At 43.4% G+C, this 21,503-nt stretch overlaps 1 protein-coding gene and 1 non-coding gene across 3 annotated transcripts in view; both read right to left on the bottom strand.

Moving 5' to 3' along the window:
* myo5b (myosin VB) overlaps positions 1–21,503 on the bottom strand; it is an 83,006-nt gene that overhangs the window by 33,384 nt on the left and 28,119 nt on the right. For both annotated transcript variants that reach the window (XM_035776398.2, XM_035776399.2), the window contains exons 2-11: positions 13,512–13,622; positions 12,802–12,973; positions 11,008–11,152; positions 10,171–10,327; positions 7,824–7,967; positions 7,447–7,528; positions 7,128–7,235; positions 6,847–6,956; positions 6,465–6,730; positions 94–175 (exon numbers count right to left, since the gene is read on the bottom strand). In XM_035776398.2, coding sequence (XP_035632291.2) covers positions 94–175; positions 6,465–6,730; positions 6,847–6,956; positions 7,128–7,235; positions 7,447–7,528; positions 7,824–7,967; positions 10,171–10,327; positions 11,008–11,152; positions 12,802–12,973; positions 13,512–13,622 — 1,377 coding nt within the window. The remainder of the gene's footprint in view (positions 1–93; positions 176–6,464; positions 6,731–6,846; positions 6,957–7,127; positions 7,236–7,446; positions 7,529–7,823; positions 7,968–10,170; positions 10,328–11,007; positions 11,153–12,801; positions 12,974–13,511; positions 13,623–21,503) is intronic.
* Positions 10,728–10,797, bottom strand: trnaa-ugc (transfer RNA alanine (anticodon UGC)). The gene has a single exon. It is a non-coding gene; the product is annotated as a tRNA-Ala (tRNA).

Here is a 21,503-nt window from a genome sequence, read left to right as displayed (position 1 = left end):
CTTTCACCTGGTCAGTCTATGTCATGGAAAGAGCAGGTGTTCTTAATGTTTTGTACCCTCAGTGTATATTATAAATATAAGACTTAAACTCACTTGGTTGAACTGCTGCTGCAGTTTCTCATTGGCGTAGTTGATGCAGAACTGCTCGAAGCTGTTTATCTCAAAGGTCTCAAATCTGTTCAGATGAAGAGAAAACAGTCACATATTTGGTGAGTCAGAAGTCTACAGTCTATTTTCATCCTCTGTTTGAGACAGTGATTTTAGGCCAAGAGGAAAACTAAATAGTAAATAATGTAGTGTGTAATTTTGGAGTCACTTTTATTCTAAATGAGAAGATAATGTTTCTAAACACGTCTACAGTCATGTGGATGCTACCATGAATACTGATCATCTGGAATGAATTGTGAATAATGATGAGTGAGAGTTACAGATGCACAAATATATCCAACATTTTTTTTACCCTCCCCTGTTATTGTAATAATCTGAAACGCAACCAACTCAAAACAGAAAATGCATCCAGCAAATTTGTAGAGTTACAAGCTTGATGTAGTCATAGTGTGCTATGAATATGGGACCAAATACTTAACTTTTTACTACTTTAATACACATAAGTGAATTTGTCCCAACATATTTGGTCCCCTAAAATTGGGGGACTTTGTACAAAAAGTGCTGTAATTTCTAAATGTTTCACCCGATTTGGATGAAAATACCCTCAAATTAAAGTGGACAGTCTGAACTTTAACCTCATTTAACCTCAAAGTGCTGGGAGTCCAGAGACAAATAAAGACAAAAATGTCCCTTATATTTTGAGCTCTCTGTTGATCACGTGTCAAACTCAATCCACAGAGGGCCGAGTGTCTGTGTGGTTTCACTCCTCCCTTACACTCGATTAATACATTAATGTCACTAATTAGTAAAGCACTCCCCTCACCTGGTTGTCTAGGTCTATAAAAGAAACTGCAGAAACTAGGCCCTCTATGGAATGATTTCCTTCTGTAGCTCAGTTGGTAGAGCATGGCGCTTGTAACGCCAGGGTAGTGGGTTCGATTCCCGGGACCACCCATACGTAGAATGTATGCACACATGACTGTAAGTCGCTTTGGATAAAAGCGTCTGCTAAATGGCATATATTTTTATATATACATATAAAATATATATATATATATATATATATATATTTTGACACCCCTGCTGCATAACCACGGGAAGTAGGGGTTCTGCAGCACCCCCTGAAAAATCTGAATTAAAAATATATTTATACTAACATTTTTTTTTTAAGTACTGCAGTATGCCTTTACCAGTATTGGCGGACAGATAGCATGGGCAAAACGGTTTTTGGCCAGCATCTCTGCTTTGGCAAATAAGGTAGTTGTATAATTAAGAACTGCATCTAGCAGGATTCAATAGTAAGAGTTGTTGCCTTGTCCCTTTCTTTGCGATTGTCATTCTAATGGAATCCAGAAAGAACAAAACCATGTTCTCAAACACTTACATTAAAAAGGTGCAAAGTTATGGGCAAAGACACAAAACATCCACATTAAATTAAATCTTTTTCTTAATCAAATAACATGGAAAACAACCACTTTTTGTGAGGTGTACCGTCCTTACAAACCACTTAAATGTAAATGACCGTATTGTACATAGGCTGGTCATCAAGGTTTGTACCTGTACACTTTCCATCACAATACAGTAATTGAGTACATTGATGATGATGTGGCTCAGTTGGTAGAGCATGGCGCTTAAAATGCTACGGTTGTGGGTTCGATTCCCACATGGGACCAGTACGAAAAAGTATGAAAATGTATCCACTCGCTACTTTACGTTGCTCTGGATAAGACTGTCTACTAAAATGGAAAAGGAATGAATAGACCATTTCACTTTTCACATAGAAATCAGTTGCATTTGCAAAGTATTTCAAAAAACTGGGAAACATGACAGTGAATCAAGCAAGTATTTTATATTCCACAAGTACTTGCAGATTAACTGTTTTGTACAGATAATTAAATACCCCACCTCTGTATGTCTTATTATTTGGGCTTTCTACTGTAGCTCAGCATCTTTCCCCTCCCAGCGCCAGGCCAGGCTGCCAGTTTTTATCAATAATCTAACCAACAGCAGAGAACCAATTAAGCCCTCAGTCAAACAGGGTCATGAATAAGAAAAGCACAGCTACCCCAATTCAATATGGTTCCATCCTCTATCTACTGTAATGAAAAGAGGCACTTAAACACAGGGGATGGAGGTATTTGAGTGCTCACACACACAGATGCGTATGTGGCAGTGTCTACAGACAATCACGGATTACAATGGGAAAACCAGGCACGTCGCGGACACCGACGTCTTGCTCCCAGTCAAGCTAAACACCTTTCTTCACCCGCTTTGACACAGTGCTGTCGACGTGGCCCGCTCCCAAGGACTGTGGGCTCTCGTTCTCCGTGTCCGACTTGAGTAAGGCGTGCTCACCCTCGCAAGGCTGCCGGCCCAGGCGGGGTACCTAGCCGCGTCCTCAGAGCATGCGCAGACCAGCTGACTGGAGTGTTTACGGACATATTAAATCTCTCCCTATCCGATGTCAGCTGTCCCCACTTGCTTCAATATGTCCACCATTGTTCCTGTAGCAAAGATAACAACGGTAACTGAACTAAATGACTTTCGCTCTGTGGCACTCACTTCTGTCATCATGAAGTGCTTTAAGAGTCTAGTTAAGGATCATATCACCTCTACCTTACATAACACCCGAGACCAAGAGTGTACAGCCCACATCTGGCCAGCCGGGCACTTCAATCCGGCCCGTGAGACATAAAAATATATTTTTGCCCTATTTTCTCCCCAGATTTGTGGTATCCAATTGGTAGTTACAGTCTTGTCCCATCACTGCAACTCCAGTACAGACTCAGAAGAGGCGAAGGTCGAGAGCTGTGCATCCTCTGAAACACGATCCAGCCAAGCCGCACTGCTTCTTGACACAATGCCCGCTTAACCTGGAAGCCAGCCGCACCAATGTGTCGGAGGAAACTGTGCACCTGGCGACCGTGTCAGTGTGCATGCACCTGGCCCGCCACAGCGCGATGGGACAAGGAAATCTCGGCCTGCCAAACCCAGACGACGCTGGGCCAATTGTGCGCCGCCTCATGGGTCTCCCAGTCACGGCCAGCTGTGACACAGCCTGGGATTGAACCCGGGTCTCTAGTGACGCCTCAAGCACTGCCATGCAGTGCCTTTGACCACTGGCAAATTCATTTTAACAAACAATTGGTCCTCCAAAAAATGTGGCCTTCCATTGAATTTCAAAATCCCGATGTAGCCCTTGGGCCAAAAACTTTGCCCACCCCTGCCCTAGAGCCACTTAAATTTGCTTACCACCCCAATAGATCCACAGTCGATGCCATTGCAGTGCACACTTCCCCATCTCACCTGGACAAGAGGAATACCCATGTAAGAACGCTGTTCATTGACTACAGCTCAGTATTCAACACCATAGTACCCTCCAAGCTAATCATCAAGCTTAGGGGCCTGGGTCTGAACCCTGCCCTGTGCAACTGGGTCCTAGACTTCCTGATGGGCCACCCCCAGGTGGTGAAGGTAGGAAACAACACCTCCACTTCATTGATCGTCAACACAGGGGCCCCACAAGGGTGTGTGCTCAGCCCCCTCCTGTACTCCCTGTTCACCCATGACTGCGTGGCCACACGCCTCCAACTCAATCATCAAGTTTGCAGACGGCACCACCATATTAGGCCTAAGTACCAACAATGACAAGACAGCCTACAGGGAGGAGGTGAGGCGTAGTGGTGAGTAGTGGTGCCAGGAAAATAACCTCTCCCTCAACAAAACAAAAGGAGCGGATCGTGGACTTCAGGAAACATCAGAGGGAGCGCCCCCCTATCCACATTGACGGGACAGTGCTGTGGAGAAGGTGGAAAGCGACTCTTCAACATTAGGAGGCTAAAGAAATTTGGCTTAGCCCCTAAGACCCTCCGAAATCTTTACAGATGCACAATTGAGAGCATCCAAGTGCATCCAAGAGCCTGCAAGTGCAGGGCTCGCCAGAGGGTGGTGCGGTCTGCCCAACCCATCACCGGGTCACACTGCCTGCCCTTCAAGACACCTACAGGACCTGATGTCACAGGAAGGCCAAAAAGATCATCGAGGACAAAAACCACCCGAGCCACGGCCTGTTCACCCCGCTACCATCCAGAAGGCGAGGTCAGTACAGGTGCATCAAAGCTGTGATAGAAGCTGTTTTTCAGTCTCTCGATCTCAAGGTAGACTGTTAAATAGCCATCACTCGCCGGCTACCACCTGGTTACTCAACCCTGCACCGTCGAGGCTGCTGCCCTATACAGTGGGGCAAAAAAGTATTTAGTCAGCCACCAATTGTGCAAGTTCTCCCACTTAAAAAGATGAGGCCTGTAATTTGCAAATTATTGGGGGAAAATAAGTATTTGGTCACCTACAAACAAGCAAGATTTCTGGCTCTCACAGACCTGTAACTTCTTCTTTAAGAGGCTCCTCTGTCCTCCACTCGTTACCTGTATTAATGGCACCTATTTGAACTTGTTATCAGTATAAAAGACACCTGTCCACAACCTCAAACAGTCACACTCCAAACTCCACTATGGCCAAGACCAAAGAGCTGTCAAAGGACACCAGAAACAAAATTGTAGACCTGCACCAGGCTGGGAAGACTGAATCTGCAATAGGTAAGCAGCTTGGTTTGAAGAAATCAACTGTGGGAGCAATTTTTAGGAAATGGAAGACATACAAGACCACTGATAATCTCCCTCGATCTGGGGTTCCACGCAAGATCTCACCCTGTGGGGTCAAAATGATCACAAGAACGGTGAGCAAAAATCCCAGAACCACATGGGCGGACCTAGTGAATGACCTGCAGAGAGCTGGGACCAAAGTAACAAAGCCTACCATCAGTAACACACTACGTCGCCAGGGACTCAAATCCTGCAGTGCCAGACGTGTCCCCCTGCTTAAGCCAGTACATGTCCAGGCCCGTCTGAAGTTTGCTAGAGAGCATTTGGATGATCCAGAAGAAGATTGGGATAATGTCATATGGTCAGATGAAACCAAAATATAACTTTTTGGTAAAAACTCAACTCGTCGTGTTTGGAGGACAAAGAATGCTGAGTTGCATCCAAAGAATACCATACCTACTGTGAAGCATGGGGGTGGAAACATCATGCTTTGGGGCTGTTTTTCTGCAAAGGGACCAGGACGACTGATCCGTGTAAAGGAAAGAATGAATGGGGCCATGTATCGTGAGATTTTGAGTGAAAACCTCCTTCCATCAGCAAGGGCATTGAAGATGAAACGTGGCTGGGTCTTTTAGCATGACAATGATCCCAAACACACCGCCCGGGCAACAAAGGAGTGGCTTCGTAAGAAGCATTTCAAGGTCCTGGAGTGGCCTAGCCAGTCTCCAGATCTCAACCCCATAGAAAATCTTTGGAGGGAGTTGAAAGTCCGTGTTGCCCAGCAACAGCTCCAAAACATCACTGCTCTAGAGGAGATCTGCATGGAGGAATGGGCCAAAATACCAGCAACAGTGTGTGAAAACCTTGTGAAGACTTACAGAAAATGTTTGACCTCTGTCATTGCCAACAAAGGGTATATAACAAAGTATTGAGATAAACTTTTGTTATTGACCAAATACTTATTTTCCACCATAATTTGCAAAAAAATCATTAAAAATCCTACAATGTGATTTTCTGGATTTTTTTCTCTCATTTTGTTTGTCATAGCTGAAGTGTACCTATGATGAACATTATAGGCCTCTCATATTTTTACGTGGGAGAACTTGCACAATTGGTGGCTGACTAAATACTTTTTTGCCCCACTGTATACAGAGACATAGAATCACTGGTCACTTTAATGGAACACTAGTCACTTTAATAATGTTTACATACTGCTTTACTCATCTCTTATGTAAATACTGTATTCTGTGCAATGCCACTCCGACATTGCTCGTCCTAATATTTATATATTTCTTAATTCCATTATTTAACTTTTAGATTTGTGTGTATTGTTAGATGTTACTACACTGTTGGAGCTAGGAACACACGCATTTCGCTACAGCAGCAATAGCATCTGCTAAATATGTGTATGTGACTGATAACATTTGATTGGATTTGCACAGATAAAGAGTAGATTTGAAATCTACTCATCAAATATCATGCTTCTCCGTGCCTTTAGTACAGAAAACATTGTGTGACAGAACTGCGAGGGAAAATTATGTTCTTCTGTTTGTCTGCTGTCACAGTGTGTTAACTTACTGCCCACCTGGGATGCTTTTACCATTCACCATGGCTGAGATTACACTCCTGAAATTGCTATTGCTGGCATGACAATCGGGTCTCACCACACAGTCCAATTTCTCTCACAATCCCAAACCAACCCACTGTTGAGGTTTGTTTTCAGAGGTTCTGGGGAGCACAGGTGGGCAGTCTTACCCGTAGATGTCCAGAACACCGATGAAGGAGTGTTGTTTGGAGGAGGTGTGCAGGGACTTGTTGACGTGCTCCACGATCCAGTCAAACATGTGGGCGTAGATGTGTTTGGCTAGCGCGTCGCGGGCATTAGCCGCCTGTTTGCGGGACATGTTCTTGACGTAGGTCTCTGACGTGGTGACCAGCTTCCTGTGACATAGCCAGTGTTCCATCTGCTCCAGCTCCACCCCCAGCAACCGGCAAAAGTGCGTCAAGTGAGGGTCGTTCCTCTACACACAGATTTAATCAATAAATTATGTATAGAGAAGATATACGGTTTGAGGCTGTGATGTGGAACTATAAACTCAAACAGAATTAAGCTGGATAAGGCTGTATAGTGACATACTGATATGTGGCAGGAGTCTCCGTCTCTCTCCGAGCAGATCTCCACGTTCCCCAGATGCAGAATGGAAGCTATGATTCTGAAGATGCTGCTTTGATTGCTCTCCTTAACACCTGCAAAAACAAACCACAGTAAGGTAAATATTGTTCCACAGGGAGATTGAAAAAAAGAACAAAAACCCAGTCAGTATTTATGTCCAAATTACATAAACCCCTTTGTTCTGAGCCTGCTCTAATGTAGCGCTGTTACCATCTTAGAATGTACCCATGCAGTCAGACTGTTACCCAGTAGTGTAAAGGCTTCCTTCGTCTTCTTGAAGTCCTCGGCATCATTCACCCCCTCAATGAAGATGTTCTCTCCTTGCGATGTGAAGATGAAGTCTTCCGCACTGGCTTTAAGATGAAAGCAGAGACAGGAATAAACGTATTAGAAAAGTGATCCTATTTGAACATCCTCACAGACGACACGTACTATTCTCTGAATGTAGTTCGAGGGACTATGCTCCAGTAAACTTGACATAAAAAAAATAACGATTGCAGTTATTGTGCAGTTGCTTCCTTAACAGAAACGTAGTTGAATATTGGCTCGGTCTGTGACACTTACTCAAGGCTAGGTCTTTGAACTCCGGGAAGCTAGCAGAGGCACACAACTGGTAGAAGATGTGGTAATTCCTCTCATCCTCAGCCTAAAAAGCAGAAATATACTTACACTTAACTCTTTATCAATAATATATTCTGATGAATGAAAGACTTTTGTTCGATCATGAATTCCCACAGGCTGCAATTTAATATTGTATTAATTTCTGTAAAGTACTTAAATACGTTTATTTTGATATTTGATTGGCTGGGGAAAAAAACACATCAAGCTAGGACCTAATCAAATGTTTAAATGAAGGAGAGTAAATGTGAAGGGAAGCACGGACTTAGTAAGCAGTAATACAGTTTCTCATCCCAGACTGCGCAGCGTGGAGTTACACGTACCTGGAACACCACCCTCGACTTCTCCAGCAGATACGTGCGCATGTTGGCACCTATTATGTGATAACGCCTGTCAAAACCAATCTGGATGTACTTCCCAAAACGACTGCTGTTGTCATTGCGTGTGGTTTTCGCATTTCCAATAGCCTGAAAAGAGAAGCAGAGGGGCGGAGAAAAAAAAGTGGTAGAGTTTCAGAGATCAAAAGAAAATCATAACCACTGTAAAATAGATTTAAACTCGGCAAAAAAAAAGAAAGGTCCTCTCACCGTCAACTGCGTTTACTTTCAGCAAACTTAACGTGTAAATATTTGTATGAACATAAGATTCAACAACTGAGACAAACTGAACAAGTTCCATAGACATGTGACTAACATAAATAGAACAATGTGTCCCTGAACAAAGGGGGGGGGGGGACAAAATCAAAAAGTAACAGTCAGTATCTGGTGTGGCCACCAGCTGCATTAAATACTGCAGTGCATCTCCTCCTCATGGACTGCACCAGATTTGCCAGGTCTTGTTGTGAGATGTTACCCCACTCTTCCACCAAGGCACCTGCAAGTTCCCGGACATTTCGGGGGGGGGCCCTAGCCCTCACCCTCCGATCCAACAAGTCCCAAACGTGCTCAATGGGATTGAGATCCGTGCTCTTCGCTGGCCATGGCAGAACACTGACAATCCTCTCTTGCAGAACGAGCAGTATGGCTGGTGGCATTGACATGCTGGAGGCTCATGTCAGGATGAGCCTGCAGGAAGGGTACCACATGAGGGAGGAGGATGTCTTCCCTGTAACACACAACGTTGAGATTGCCTGCAATGACAACAAGCTCAGTCCCGTCGATGCTGTGACACACCTCCCCAGACCATGACGGATCCTCCACCTCCAAATCGATCCCGCTCCAGAGTACAGTCCTCGGTGTAACGCTCATTCCTTTGACGATAAACGTGAATCTGACCATCACCCCTGGTGAGACAAAACCCTGACTCAGTGAAGAGCACTTTTTGCCAGTCCTGTCTGGTCCAGCAACAGTGGGTTTGTGCCTATAGGCAACGTTGTTGCCGGTGATGTCTGGTGAGAAAAGGCTTACAAGCCCTCAGACCAGCCTCTCTCAGCCTATTGCGGACAGTCTGAGCTCTAATGGAGGGATTGTGCATTCCTGGTGTAACTCAGGCAGTTGTTGCCATCCTGTACCTGTCCTGCAGGTGTGATGTTTGGATGTTCCGATCCTGTTGTTTCATGTCCTCGCAGTGGCAGATCACGATCAGCTGTCCGCCGTGTCTCCCTGTAGCGTTGTCTTAGGCGTCTCACAGTACGGACATTGCAATGTATTGCCCTGGACACATCTGTAGTCCTCATGCCTCCTTGCAGCATGCCTAAGGCACGATCACGCAGATGAGCAGGGACCCTGGGCATCTATCTTTTAGTGTATTTCAGAGTCAGTAGAAAGGCCTCTTTAGTGTCCTAAGTTTTAATAACTGTGACAATTGCCCACCATCTGGAAGCGGTTAGTGTCTTAACGACCGTTCCACAGGTGCATGTTCATTAATTGTTTATGGTTCATTGAACAAGCATGGGAAACAGTGTTCAAACCCTTTACAATGAAGATCTGTGAAGTTATTTGGATTTTTACTAATCATCTTTGAAAGACAGGGTCCTGAAAAAAGAAATATTATGTTTTTGCTGAGTTTATATCTTCTGAAATTGTGATTCATGCCACACAAAAACCTTTAGCTTCTCCTTGCTGCTCGTAATGTGCCTTGACAGTTGTAAAGCTCCTAATATTGAGTTGTGTCATCTGCCAAGATGGAGACTGTGCCCAACTGGCCTTGCATACAGATCTGTCCTGTTTCTTCACTCTGACTGATCTAGCTGAGGTGAGGCTGGTAATGGACTCAGAGATATCGGACTCTCCTCAGCTATAACTTCCTGAAGAACAGAGAGTCATGAGAACTTTCTAGCTAGCAGCTTCTCCTAGCCGTATCTTCCCAGGCAGGCTGTGGGACTTTGCTGTTAATGGACTCCTGGTGTGTTTAGCTTCTCCACCTACAGTTTACAAAATGATTCCCCATAAGAATACTGTGCTGTAATCGCTACAAAGTTACAGCTGAGTTCATAAAATTTTCAGGGCATAGAAAAAGTATAACACGATGACGTTTTCACGAGAACCCATCGAAGCAGGTAAATAAAATATTACCTGGTTGTCCAGACGATACATGTGTCATCTCCAAAAAGACACAAATCATATTATGTAACCCATATATTCCCGGATCGACCTCTTTTACTAGGATGCCATTCTGCTGGGCTGGCCTACAGTATGGGACCAGCAGCCCATCCCCAGTTCCCCTCCTCACCTCCATGATGGGGCTGGAGGCCAGCACCTTCTCCTCAACGTTGGTGTCGTTGGCCGACCCTCCCACAGTGGCGAAGAACCGCATGGCGTACTTAGCAGAGACGGTCTTCCCTGCCCCAGACTCCCCACTTACTATGATGGATTGGTTCCTCTCATCTCTACGGGAAAAGAAAACGAGAGAGAAAGACATTTGGAACAGTTAATAAAAAGAGGTAACTGACCAGAGCTGCATTAAAATGGGCCACGTCTAGAGTTACACAACGCTCATTTTCTCTACATGACTGGAGTTGCCAGGACTACCCAGCAGTGGGCATGCACAGTACATAGGCAGTGGCCATGGTATTTATTGTCTTTTGCTCTACAGAGAAGAGCAGCATTGATGAGGTTGACAGTTAATGTGGACGGGAGCACTGTTATTATCCACCCACATCTTCCATTGAAGACACAGTTTATCTCTGTGGCGACTCATTATTCAGTCCCACACCAACACTATTTACATTTTAGCAGATGCTCTTATCGAGAGTGCATACATTTACATTTCACACTCCCCCCTCATACTGGTCCCCCATGGGAATTGAACCCACAACCCTGGCGTTGCAAGCGCCACGCTCTACCAACTGAGCCACACACTATCAAAATGACATATCAAACCGAATGAGGAGTCAAGTGCTTGCTACGCAGCTCCACGTGCCACACAGTAACAACTCAATTGCTTCCCAAAACAGACTAATATATAGAATGTGGTTATTAATTGGCAACTCTTCCAGGTCTAACACATTAACAGTATCCTGATCCTGTGTTATACCCGTTTAGCTGTACCCTGAGGCTCATCCAGTACCTGGCCATCTGCTTGTATGCCTCCTCAGCAACAGCAAAGATGTGTGGGTCCATGTCTCCCATGTTCTGCCCACTGTAGGCATTGATGACCTCCTCTCCATAGATCTGAAGCTGGTCGTAGGGGTTGATGGCCACCAGTACGATACCTATAGAGGAAGGAGGGAAGGGAGGACAGAGAAAATAGTATGGCCAGTCAGTGAGACTGTAACTTCTAGTTACTTAATCCTATATTTAGTAATACATCCCATATATTCTTGTGGGTGTGTATTTGTGTGTCTCTGGGGTTTGCAACCCAGCTGAGGATCTCAGCCATCTATTTCCTGTGTTTGAGGAGTGCAAAATCCACTTGGTCACTGAAATCTTGCTGGATAGAGTGCTTTCATTTCACTGGTGACTCTTTCCCACTATTGCTTGTGCCATTCGCCCCCCCGTTAATGTAATGACCGCGGAAACGTTTGTATATATACAGTATGCTGGATGTATTGGTAATGGCTGAAATGGGCTCAATAAAATACATTGGCTTTCCGTTGCATCTATAAGAACGCTGACGCTTCGCACGGGATTTAACGTGACGGTCGAAGACGTGCCATCACAAGAAAGAGAACAAAGATGAAAAAAAAAGGTATTTTGATGGGTGTTAGTTCTTTAAAATCCAATTTGAGAAAAAAAAGTAATGATTTAATACAGTTGAAATATTTACAAAATTAAATGCGCTGAAATGAAAGCAACTTCTGATGAAAACCTGGATTAGTGACATTATGTCTGATCTCACAAACATTGTCAAATATGTTTGGATGGGTGTAATCTAGAGCCAAGCGTGTAGAGTTCTATTAGCATTGGTTATCCTTCTCTTGACACACTTGTCAAATTATGCACAAGAAGGTGACAACAACAGGAAAGAGTAACCTAGAGAGAGCAAGTTTTGGGTGGCTCCACCCCTGTATATGCATTTATTCATGAATGCAAATACACCCAGCATACTGTATACATGCAAATGAGGCAACATACTTTCACAAAGTATTTAAGAAATACCTGATATACTAAGAAAATATATGAGAAAGTAAAAACCTGAATTCCCACCAGAATACCTTAAGTCCATTAATTCTATGTGCATCTACATTTTAGTAATTTAGCAGACGCTCTTATCCAGAGTGACTTACAGTTAGTGTGTTCACATTAAGATAGCTAGGTGGGACAACAACATATCACAGATAATAATAATTAGATAATCCTATCATACAGTACAGTACAATATGCTACTGTGGGTAAAAACACATTGTTAACAGCCCTTTGTATTTTTCCTGCTACCTTTGATAGGCAAATACTATCAAAACATATGACAACATCCATATTACCAGAGGAATGTAGTAGGCTCACCCAAGTTTGCAATGGCAGGGTTACTATGGGGACAGATTTCCCTAATTAAAACATGATGGTGATATCTATGACCAGTGTAGGATCAACAGACAAATATTGTCTTTGCTCATTCCCCTTTGTCTGCTTTGTTAAGGGCGCATACCACACATGGCAACAGCTCACTCATTGGCTGTTTACGTCAATGGAACCCTCGTTGATTGGGGAATTGGGAGGACAGGTTTGTAAAAGTTGGGACAAGACAACCATTAAAAAGGTAAATGAAAGCCTCGACCCTACACATGGTGTAAAATAAGCCAGCTACCATAATAAACGTAGGAGGAATTTGCAGCACAAGGTCAGACCAGACATACAGACCAGACATTCTGGTTACTATAAGTAGCGCTGTCAGAGCAGGTGGTGGTACAGTATAGAGACTTACCACAGTATGTGTAGATGTGGTTGGGCTCAAGGAAGCGCACTTTGAGGTTGTGCAGGACAGCAGGCTCGTGAAGGTAGCTGAGCGCTGTGAGGTCATTCTCCCCCACCAGGATATCAGGGTTCCGGAGGAAGGGAAGAGGGTTGTCTTTGGGTCCGATGCGGTATTCCAACGGCTGGGACAGGAGGGGTTCAAGCCAAAAATGTCAATACTAAAAAAAACATTAAAAGCAAAGTATGTGCACCTAGTTTGAGGGTACGATGACTCCCTTTATCAGTTGAAATCACATTGCAGCACTGTCCATAACTACACATGTTAAAGGATATGGATTTGGTGGCTTCTAGGTGTTTATGAATCATACCTGTATCAACTAGAGATTGTGATCGTGAGTAGGGAAACATACAGCTGCTGCACACAGCGATAATATCATCATCTGCTGATTCATTCAAACTACTCTTGGCACAGTGCATTCTTATTTAATAACTGTATCTTGTACTCTCAGGGCTTGCATCTCTCACTTCAAAAAATATGATTAATGATTCATGGTACCAAAGTTTCTGAATGTGCGTGGGCACGCACACACATTAACTGCTTTAATGAGGACATGTACAAATGTACATGAGCACGACAAAATAGACCAAAGCATATTGAGTCCTTAGGCAAGGGCTAGATAATTTAAAAAAAATTGTGGCCTGATCCCGGGGGGGGATTACCGATTCATCTTCAAGTTTGAGGTGCAGGATTGGCTCTCCTTCCTTGTAGTCCTTGATGATCTCTGCAGCTCTCCATACATCCTCTGGGTCTGGGATCCACACCCGAGTGTACTGCAACACAAAAACACATACAAATAGATTTAATTCAACTCATCAATTACTTTGGATATTGTTTGCACATTTAGAGAGCATTCCTCCCCCACTTGCCCATGTTCATTGACCGTGTGTAATTTAGTCAATGCAAACATACTGTCAAGCCATAAAAAGCAACAGAACTGCTGAATGCTCTAGAGATGTCCAATTGATATGACAGCTCAAAGATGTTGCAATGCGTTATTGTTTCAAACTAAAGCTGAAAATAAGTGTCAACAGGTTGACGATGTGGCAGTGTTGTTAATGACACATCCCGCCTTGAGATACCCTCGATAGGCCCATAGTGAGGTGAAAACGCTGACTGATAATCTCCCAAGGTCACACTTCTTTGCTAATCTTACTTCTTATATAAACCTGGGCCCTACCTTTTTGATCGACTCACTTAGAATCACATGAAAATGTACTTCAAGCCGGGATGCCATTAACGGCAAAACTAAGTCGTGTCCTAAAGAGACCGTCAACAACTTATTCCATCTTCCAAAAATGATTCATTGCACCTTTCTAACAGTTCCTTTGACGGTAAATTAGTAACTTTACGGGATGAGTAGAACAAATTATTATGGGAGAAGTTTGGCCTGATGTTGAAGAGAAAGGTTTTATTTTGAACCTACTAGTGCTGCTGAGGCATCACCCACACATTGTGAAGGAAAATGGCTTGACCCTCGACAAAATCACCATCAGATTCCATCAACCAACTCCCTCTACCTTCATCTGATCAAGCCAAAAACTGACCATCTCCATCTTTGGAGGAAACCTTCACTCAAAGACTTGGCCTCTATTGGTTGACCTAGCGAACTATAGCTAGGCTACTCACGACATAGCCTATTGGTTGACCTAGCGAACTATAGCTAGGCTACTCACGACATAGCCTATTGGTTGACCTAGCGAACTATAGCTCGGCTACTCACGACATAGCCTATTGGTTGACCTAGCGAACTATAGCTCGGCTACTCACGACATAGCCTATTGGTTGACCTAGCGAACTATAGCTAGGCTACTCACGACATAGCCTATTGGTTGACCTAGCGAACTATAGCTAGGCTACTCACGACAGCCTATTGCTTGATCGTTCTTTTGTTTGTTTGTTGTTGCTTCTGAAGCGCTTTGAGGTTTCTTTCTGTTATGAAAATGTATTAAACTTTTTATAGCACTTGGGAGTGATAACTCACTGATTAATCATACAAACCATTAGCTGGTCCTCCGCTGCTAATTGCATTTTGAAATTAGAACTATTAGAAAAAAATAAAAAAAATAGGGGGGGGAATAAATCAATTGTAAAAACACATGAAATGAGGTATTGTCAATTTCATTCAGGATCAGAACAATCATTTTTGTTTACAAAAAAATCCCTGCTGAACAAACATTGAGCATATCATTTTATGGCGTTAATTAATCACTAATTGACTAGTCCATTTCTCAGCACATCGGCCTAGGTTTCACTTCGCTGACAGTTAGGCCTTTAACGACCGGACCAGATGCAAACTACGGCCCCACAGAACAAAAGGACAAGCAGTTTATTTTTTGTGTTCTTGAGGGCAAAACGAAAAGCCAGACAAATGATCCTAAACACGGTCCTCCTGACCTCCCCATTCCTTCACAGGCACAAAACAGCCTAACAATGCACTGCTACGAGGTAATAGGGAGTACAGCAGACAAAGGAGAAGGCGAAACAAAACTACTGTACGCAGTACAATCACTGTTGAGATGTTTCAGCTCTTTAAAAACCACAACCATATTTTATCTGACAGAGATAAGCCGGCCTAAGCTGCAGACCTTAGAAACACAGTACAGTAGAGTAGCAGCATAACCTCAGACAGCTAAACTATATAGGGTTCACTGTGGGTGATCAAGCACAAGTCATTTTCTATTAAAAAGGTATCTTTACCTTGACTCAAGTATGATAATTGGGTACCTTTTCCACCATGGCACAGGGATGAAAGTAAGGCGGACCTGTACGGCATACCAGGAAAAATAAATAGGGGGTGGTACGCCGTACCGGTAAAACCTGGGCCGATCACAATAACTAAAACATCAAGAAAACTGTAGGTTGTACCACCATTATTTATCATTACCATACGTCAGAGGCATGAAAAAGCGAATGGACTTGAAAGTGGGTGATACCACATTGCATTTCGGCTTCGACAAGAACACAGAAATGTGCCAAGGCAGAGAATGGGGGGCCACACCAAGAAGCACGCAGACAGCAGGAGGCATTAATTCTGGCCTAATGACAATCACCAAATGTCATGACACTTTTTGGTGTTTTGTGTAAAAGAAGTCTCTTTCCATTCACAACTGTTTGGAGGATGGAAATATGGTTGTGAGTGGATGAACGTGCGTGGGTAGCCTAGTGAAGGAGCCCTTTGAAGTGATTGTTTGACAAGCAGAGGAAAACATCATGACTGGTTGTGTTTATGCCACTATAAAGCTCAATGACACATCTTTATGACTAGGCCCACACTCTGGTTTGACATTGGAGAAATATGTCTATTCCTCTGTCCATTCTTCCCTGAAAGCTCTATTTTTCATTATCCATCTTTCTTTTCAGACTTTTTCAGAGCGACATTCTCTTGATTGCAAGCAGTTTCCCCCCCCCCCCAATCAACGCACAAAGAAATATAAAAAATATGAGGATATGTTATTGACATTGACCTGATTATATAGCCAACTAACCAGACGCGTTAAACATTGTGTTTAATGTGTAACATAGGCCTATGAATTGGGCTGCTATTATGTTCTGTTCTGCTGACTATTAGCTGAGAAAATGTGCCCTAGGCCAAACCTATTGCCAACCCCTGCTGTACACTATTCTAGTTTAGCGAGGATGGGGGAGGGGGAGAGTTTTTTTTGTCTCGCCTAGGGCGGCAGAACGTCCAGGGCCAGGCCTGTTACGCTCACACATTTTCTGGGTGCAACAGGCATGCACACATAGGGATTTCCCATACCAGGAAGAAATTAATTCTACTTTCACACCAATATATACACAGTTTATGTACATAAAACCAGCAGATAGCAGATAGCAGCTAGATGCATGTCAATTTGAGCCAGCAGAGGAAGAAAGCCCAAACAAAAAGGGGTGCTGAAAGAAGGGGGGGGGGAGTCATAAAGCAGCAACATCCCTCCAGTGCAGAACTGTTTCTCCTTTCTAAAAGGAAACTTTTGGAAAAATAACTACATCTGCAAAGGTTAATGAATGTTCCAACTCATTTCCTCCATTCGGCCACATTGGCATTATATTCATTAGAAAAGGTAAGTGGATGGAATCATTTGTAGACTATGGTTCCCATTTGAGCAGCAGACGGAATTAACGCAGTTTGTCAGGGGTAATAGAGTTTATGCAGTGCTCAGCCCTACCGAGCGGTGTACTCTGTGTGTAAATCAAGTGGATTTTCCACAGCTGTGCTCTGCGTGTCTCAAATGGAGAACAAACTCTCTGTACGACCTTCTCAACTTCATCGGAAACTTACTTCTCAACACGTTGTCAGTGTTTACGGTTACCAGAGTGCCCAGCTATCTCAGATCAATACATCATGATATCTCTCAGCCTGATCTCAGAACAGTGAGAGGAGTCAGATGACACTCTACCCTATGAGGTTTAACCTAACATTTACCTCGGTCACAGAGGGCCCATTCATATTTCAACAAGAACACCTCCCAACCAAGTCGCAGGCCACTCCCCTGTAGAAATACATTATAGAGAAGACACCTACTGACGCCAAGTCCTCGTTACTCATGCTCTGACTGAGAGGCAAAAAGACTGAACTTTGAGCGCTGTCTTCTCCCCCCGGGCAACGGAGAGGCACAGCGTATTACGACAGGCGAGATGACAGCAGCGCTTTTTAATCCGCTTTAATAAGGAGGCAGCGGGCGGGCTGGCAGATGACTGGGGGGGAGAGATGTAGCGATACATAATAACCTTGCGTAGCGTTGCAACCGACCGTGCTATCACTAATATTACCCACGTGTCAGCCAGGGTCACATGGGCTTTGACTCTTGAAGACCGTTTGTCTCCTAGTCTGAAACTTTCTCACACAACCCGAGGGAAAATCTTATTGTACTGTGAGTGACTTTCATTCTGTTTTGCAGCTTACAGTTGTAGGAAATAGTATGGCTTATTTGACCTGATCAGTACCTTATTTATGACTAACCTATTAGGTTACTCAGGGCCTTGTTCAAAATAATTGCACAACAGAGCCAGCAACTCACTCACCACCAGTCCATTTAGATGTGGGACATAAAAACCGATTCACTCGCTGACTTTTAAGGAGATCGACGACGGGTCACAAAGGTGCTTTCACTTCGCTCCCGATTGCAAGCTTACGCTCATGGGTTACAATGCTTCTCCTTTGCTCAGAGTTCTTCTTCACAAGCAGAGACTTCTGTGCACTTGTCAAGTATCCAGCAGAGCTATGACAATTTGTGACCATTCTTTTAGCACGGAAATAAAAGAACAATGAGTGAGTCCCCCCTCCCTCCAAATCACAGACTATCACAGCAGCCAGGTCAGGTGTGACTCTACATTACTGTAGATCATCATCATCATCATCATCATCATCCCAGGGCGACACATCAGAGAAGGAAATAAACAAAGCCTTTTCTCTGGATCCCACTGAGCAACTACAGTAACTCCCCATGCCGCTGATACCACATGCTCGGACACATTTTCATTTGTTAGCTACATGTAAATCAGTTACTTAACATCATCACCAGGGAAGAAATCAATAGGGGAAACATGAGAGAATGAGAGGGAGCGAGGGATGGGTCTAAGGAAGGAGAAATGTTTAATCAATACAAGATGTTTGTAAGCATGGCTGACATCCTGACACTTCTCCAATGAATCCTTATTGACAAAACGATTGAGGACATTTTTTGGCACAACCGTAGGCATATAATGCAAGAGGAATCCTCACGACTCTTTTCACAGACTGTTGTTTCTTCATATTTGAGAGGCTGATTGAATGTCAAGATCAAGAAAAGATCAAGGATTTGGAACGGAAATGGCAACTGGGCTGTGCCATTTCCAAAGGTTGCGTTTGAAATGGCAGCATTCATTATTAGCCTAATTGAATTACTATGCATGTCCATGGGGTAGTAGCCACAAAGCGTCTCAGAAAAGGTCCAAGGAATCTTGTTAAAACCGGTTTTAAGGCTAAAAAAGAACTCCCAGCTCAGAGTGGGTTTTAGGATGATGTTCAACTCAACCTCAGCCGGTAATCGCGACAGTTTGAGGTACCCAAAAGGAATGATGGCGATGACGCTTATTGATATCGTTGCAAATTATGGGGAATAACCAATGGCGACGAGGCTCGCCAGCTGTGAACTCCATAGCCTCAGACAATCACAGTGAATGTGACTACATCAAATGTTGCAAAGATTTTAAAAAGCTTGATATTTTTGCCTGACACGATCACTTTGTCTACTCTTAAATCTTTTTAACAATTCTGATATGTTGAATAATGTGATAGGCATATTGCACTGAATCATACAGTATGATGGTTGTTAAAAGCCAACATTTTATAATATTAGGCCACTGTTATGTCAACACACTCGTCACTCCCGTTCCAACAACTCTAAACCGCTTTGGCACAGTAGGCATCAAGTCTGTTGCTGATAATGTTGCATAAAATGTTTGGAAGGTCTATAATTTTCACCAAACACAATCAAAGTTCCCATAGGCCTTGGATGCATTCAATAGCCCAACTTGAAATAACATGTAGGTTAATGGAATAATCAAAAGGAAAAAATGTGATTATTTATTAGCCTAGGAGGTTATAAGTATTTAGGCATATCATGTGAAATAGGCATCATGGTGAAATCATTGTCAAAAGCGCAGGAGAAACAGCTGCATGAAGGCCTAGGTTATTTATGGATTGATCATACAGGAATATATACACTGAACAAAAATATGAATACAACATGTAATGTGTTGGTCCACTGTTTCATGAGCTGTAATAAAAAAAGATCGCAGAAATGTTATATACACACTAAAAGCTTATTTCTCTCAAATGTTGTGCCCAAATTTGTTTACATCCCTGTTAGTGAGCATTTCTCCTTTGTCAAGATAATCCGTCAACCTGATTACACAGCATGATCATTACACAGGTGCACCTTGTGTTGGGGGCAATAAAAAGCCACTCTAAAATGTGCAGTTGTGTCACACAACATAATGCCACAGATGTCTCAAGTTGAGGGAGCGTGCAATTGGCATGCTGACTGCAGGAATGTCCACCAGAGCCATTGCCAGAGAATTGAATGTTAATTGGTGTACCATAAATTACATTAAACGTTGTTTTTTAATTTGGCAGTACCTCCAACCGGCCTCACAAACAGAAGACCATGTGTAACCACGCCAGCCCAGGACCTCCACATCCAGCTTCTTTAGCTGCGGGATCGTCTTGAGACCAGCCACCCGGATAGCGAATGAAACTGTGGATTTGCACAACCGAAGACTTTCTGCATAAACTGTCAGATACTGTCTCAGCGAAGCTCATCTGTGCTCATCGTCCTCACCAGGGTCTTGACCTGACTGCAGTTTGGCATCGCAACCGATTTATGTGGAAAATGCTCACCGGCACGGCAGAGAAGTGTGCTCTTCACGGATTAATCCCGGTCTCCCCTAATCCCGGTCTCCCCAAACCCAGAGTCTCTGGTGGCACAGCTAGCACTGCGATGCAGTGCCCTAGACCACTGCGACACCCGGGAGGCCCTGGGCGAGCGATTTTCTGATGTCAACGTTGAGAACAGAGTGCCCCATGGTGGCGGTGGGGTTACGGTATGTGCAGTCATAAGCTACGGACAATGAACACAACTGCATTTTATCAATGGCAATTTGAATGCAGAGAAACCGTGACGAGATCCTGAGGTTCATTGTCCTGCCATTCATCCGCCACCATCACCTCATGTTTCAGCATGATAATGCAGAGTCCCATGTTGCAAGGATCTGTACACAATTCCTGGAAGCTGAAAACATACGTTCCAGTTCTTCCACGGCCTGCATACTCACCAGACAAATCACCCATTGAGCTCTCGGTTGACATGTATGACAGCATGTTGTGTATAGATCCTTACCACCAATATCCAGCTACTTCGTACAGCCATTGAAGAGCGGGATAACATTCCACAGCCTGATCAACTTTATGGGAAGGAGATGTGTCGCGCTGCATGAGGCAAATGGTGGTCACACCAGATATTGACTGGTTTTCTGATCCATACCCCTACCTTTAAAAAAAGTTCTGTGACCAACACATACATATCTGTATTCCCAGTCAATTTTAAAACATTTATTTAACCTATATTTAACTAGGCAAGTCAGTTAAGAACAAATTATTATTTTCAATGACGGCCTAAGAACAGTGGGTTAACTGCCTTGTTCAGGGGCAGAACGACAGATTACTAGTTACTAGTCCAATGCTCTTACCACTAAGCCACCTGCCGGCCAAATGAATTTATTTCAATTGACTGATTTCCTTACATGAACTGTAACTCATATATATATATATATATATATATATAATTTTACCACACACACACACACACACACAAAAAAGTATTTAGTCAGCCACCAATTGTGCAAGTTCTCCCACTTAAAAAGATGAGGCCTGTAATTTTCATCATAGGTATGAGCACATCATAGGTACAATTCAATACTTATTTTCCACCATAATTTGCAAATAAATTCATAAAAAAATCCTACAATGTGATTTTTCTGGATTTTTTTTCTCATTTTGTCTGTCATAGTTGAAGTGTACCTATGATAAATTACAGGCCTCTCATCTTTTTAAGTGGGAGAACTTAAATACTTTTTCTGCCCCACTGTATGTATGTATGCATGTATGTATA

This window comes from Oncorhynchus keta, chromosome 9, assembly GCF_023373465.1.
Source record: "Oncorhynchus keta strain PuntledgeMale-10-30-2019 chromosome 9, Oket_V2, whole genome shotgun sequence".
Classification (NCBI taxonomy): Eukaryota; Metazoa; Chordata; class Actinopteri; order Salmoniformes; family Salmonidae; genus Oncorhynchus; species Oncorhynchus keta.
The sequence above is the reverse complement of the archived record's forward strand: the minus strand, read 5'-3'. Positions and strand labels throughout refer to the sequence as shown.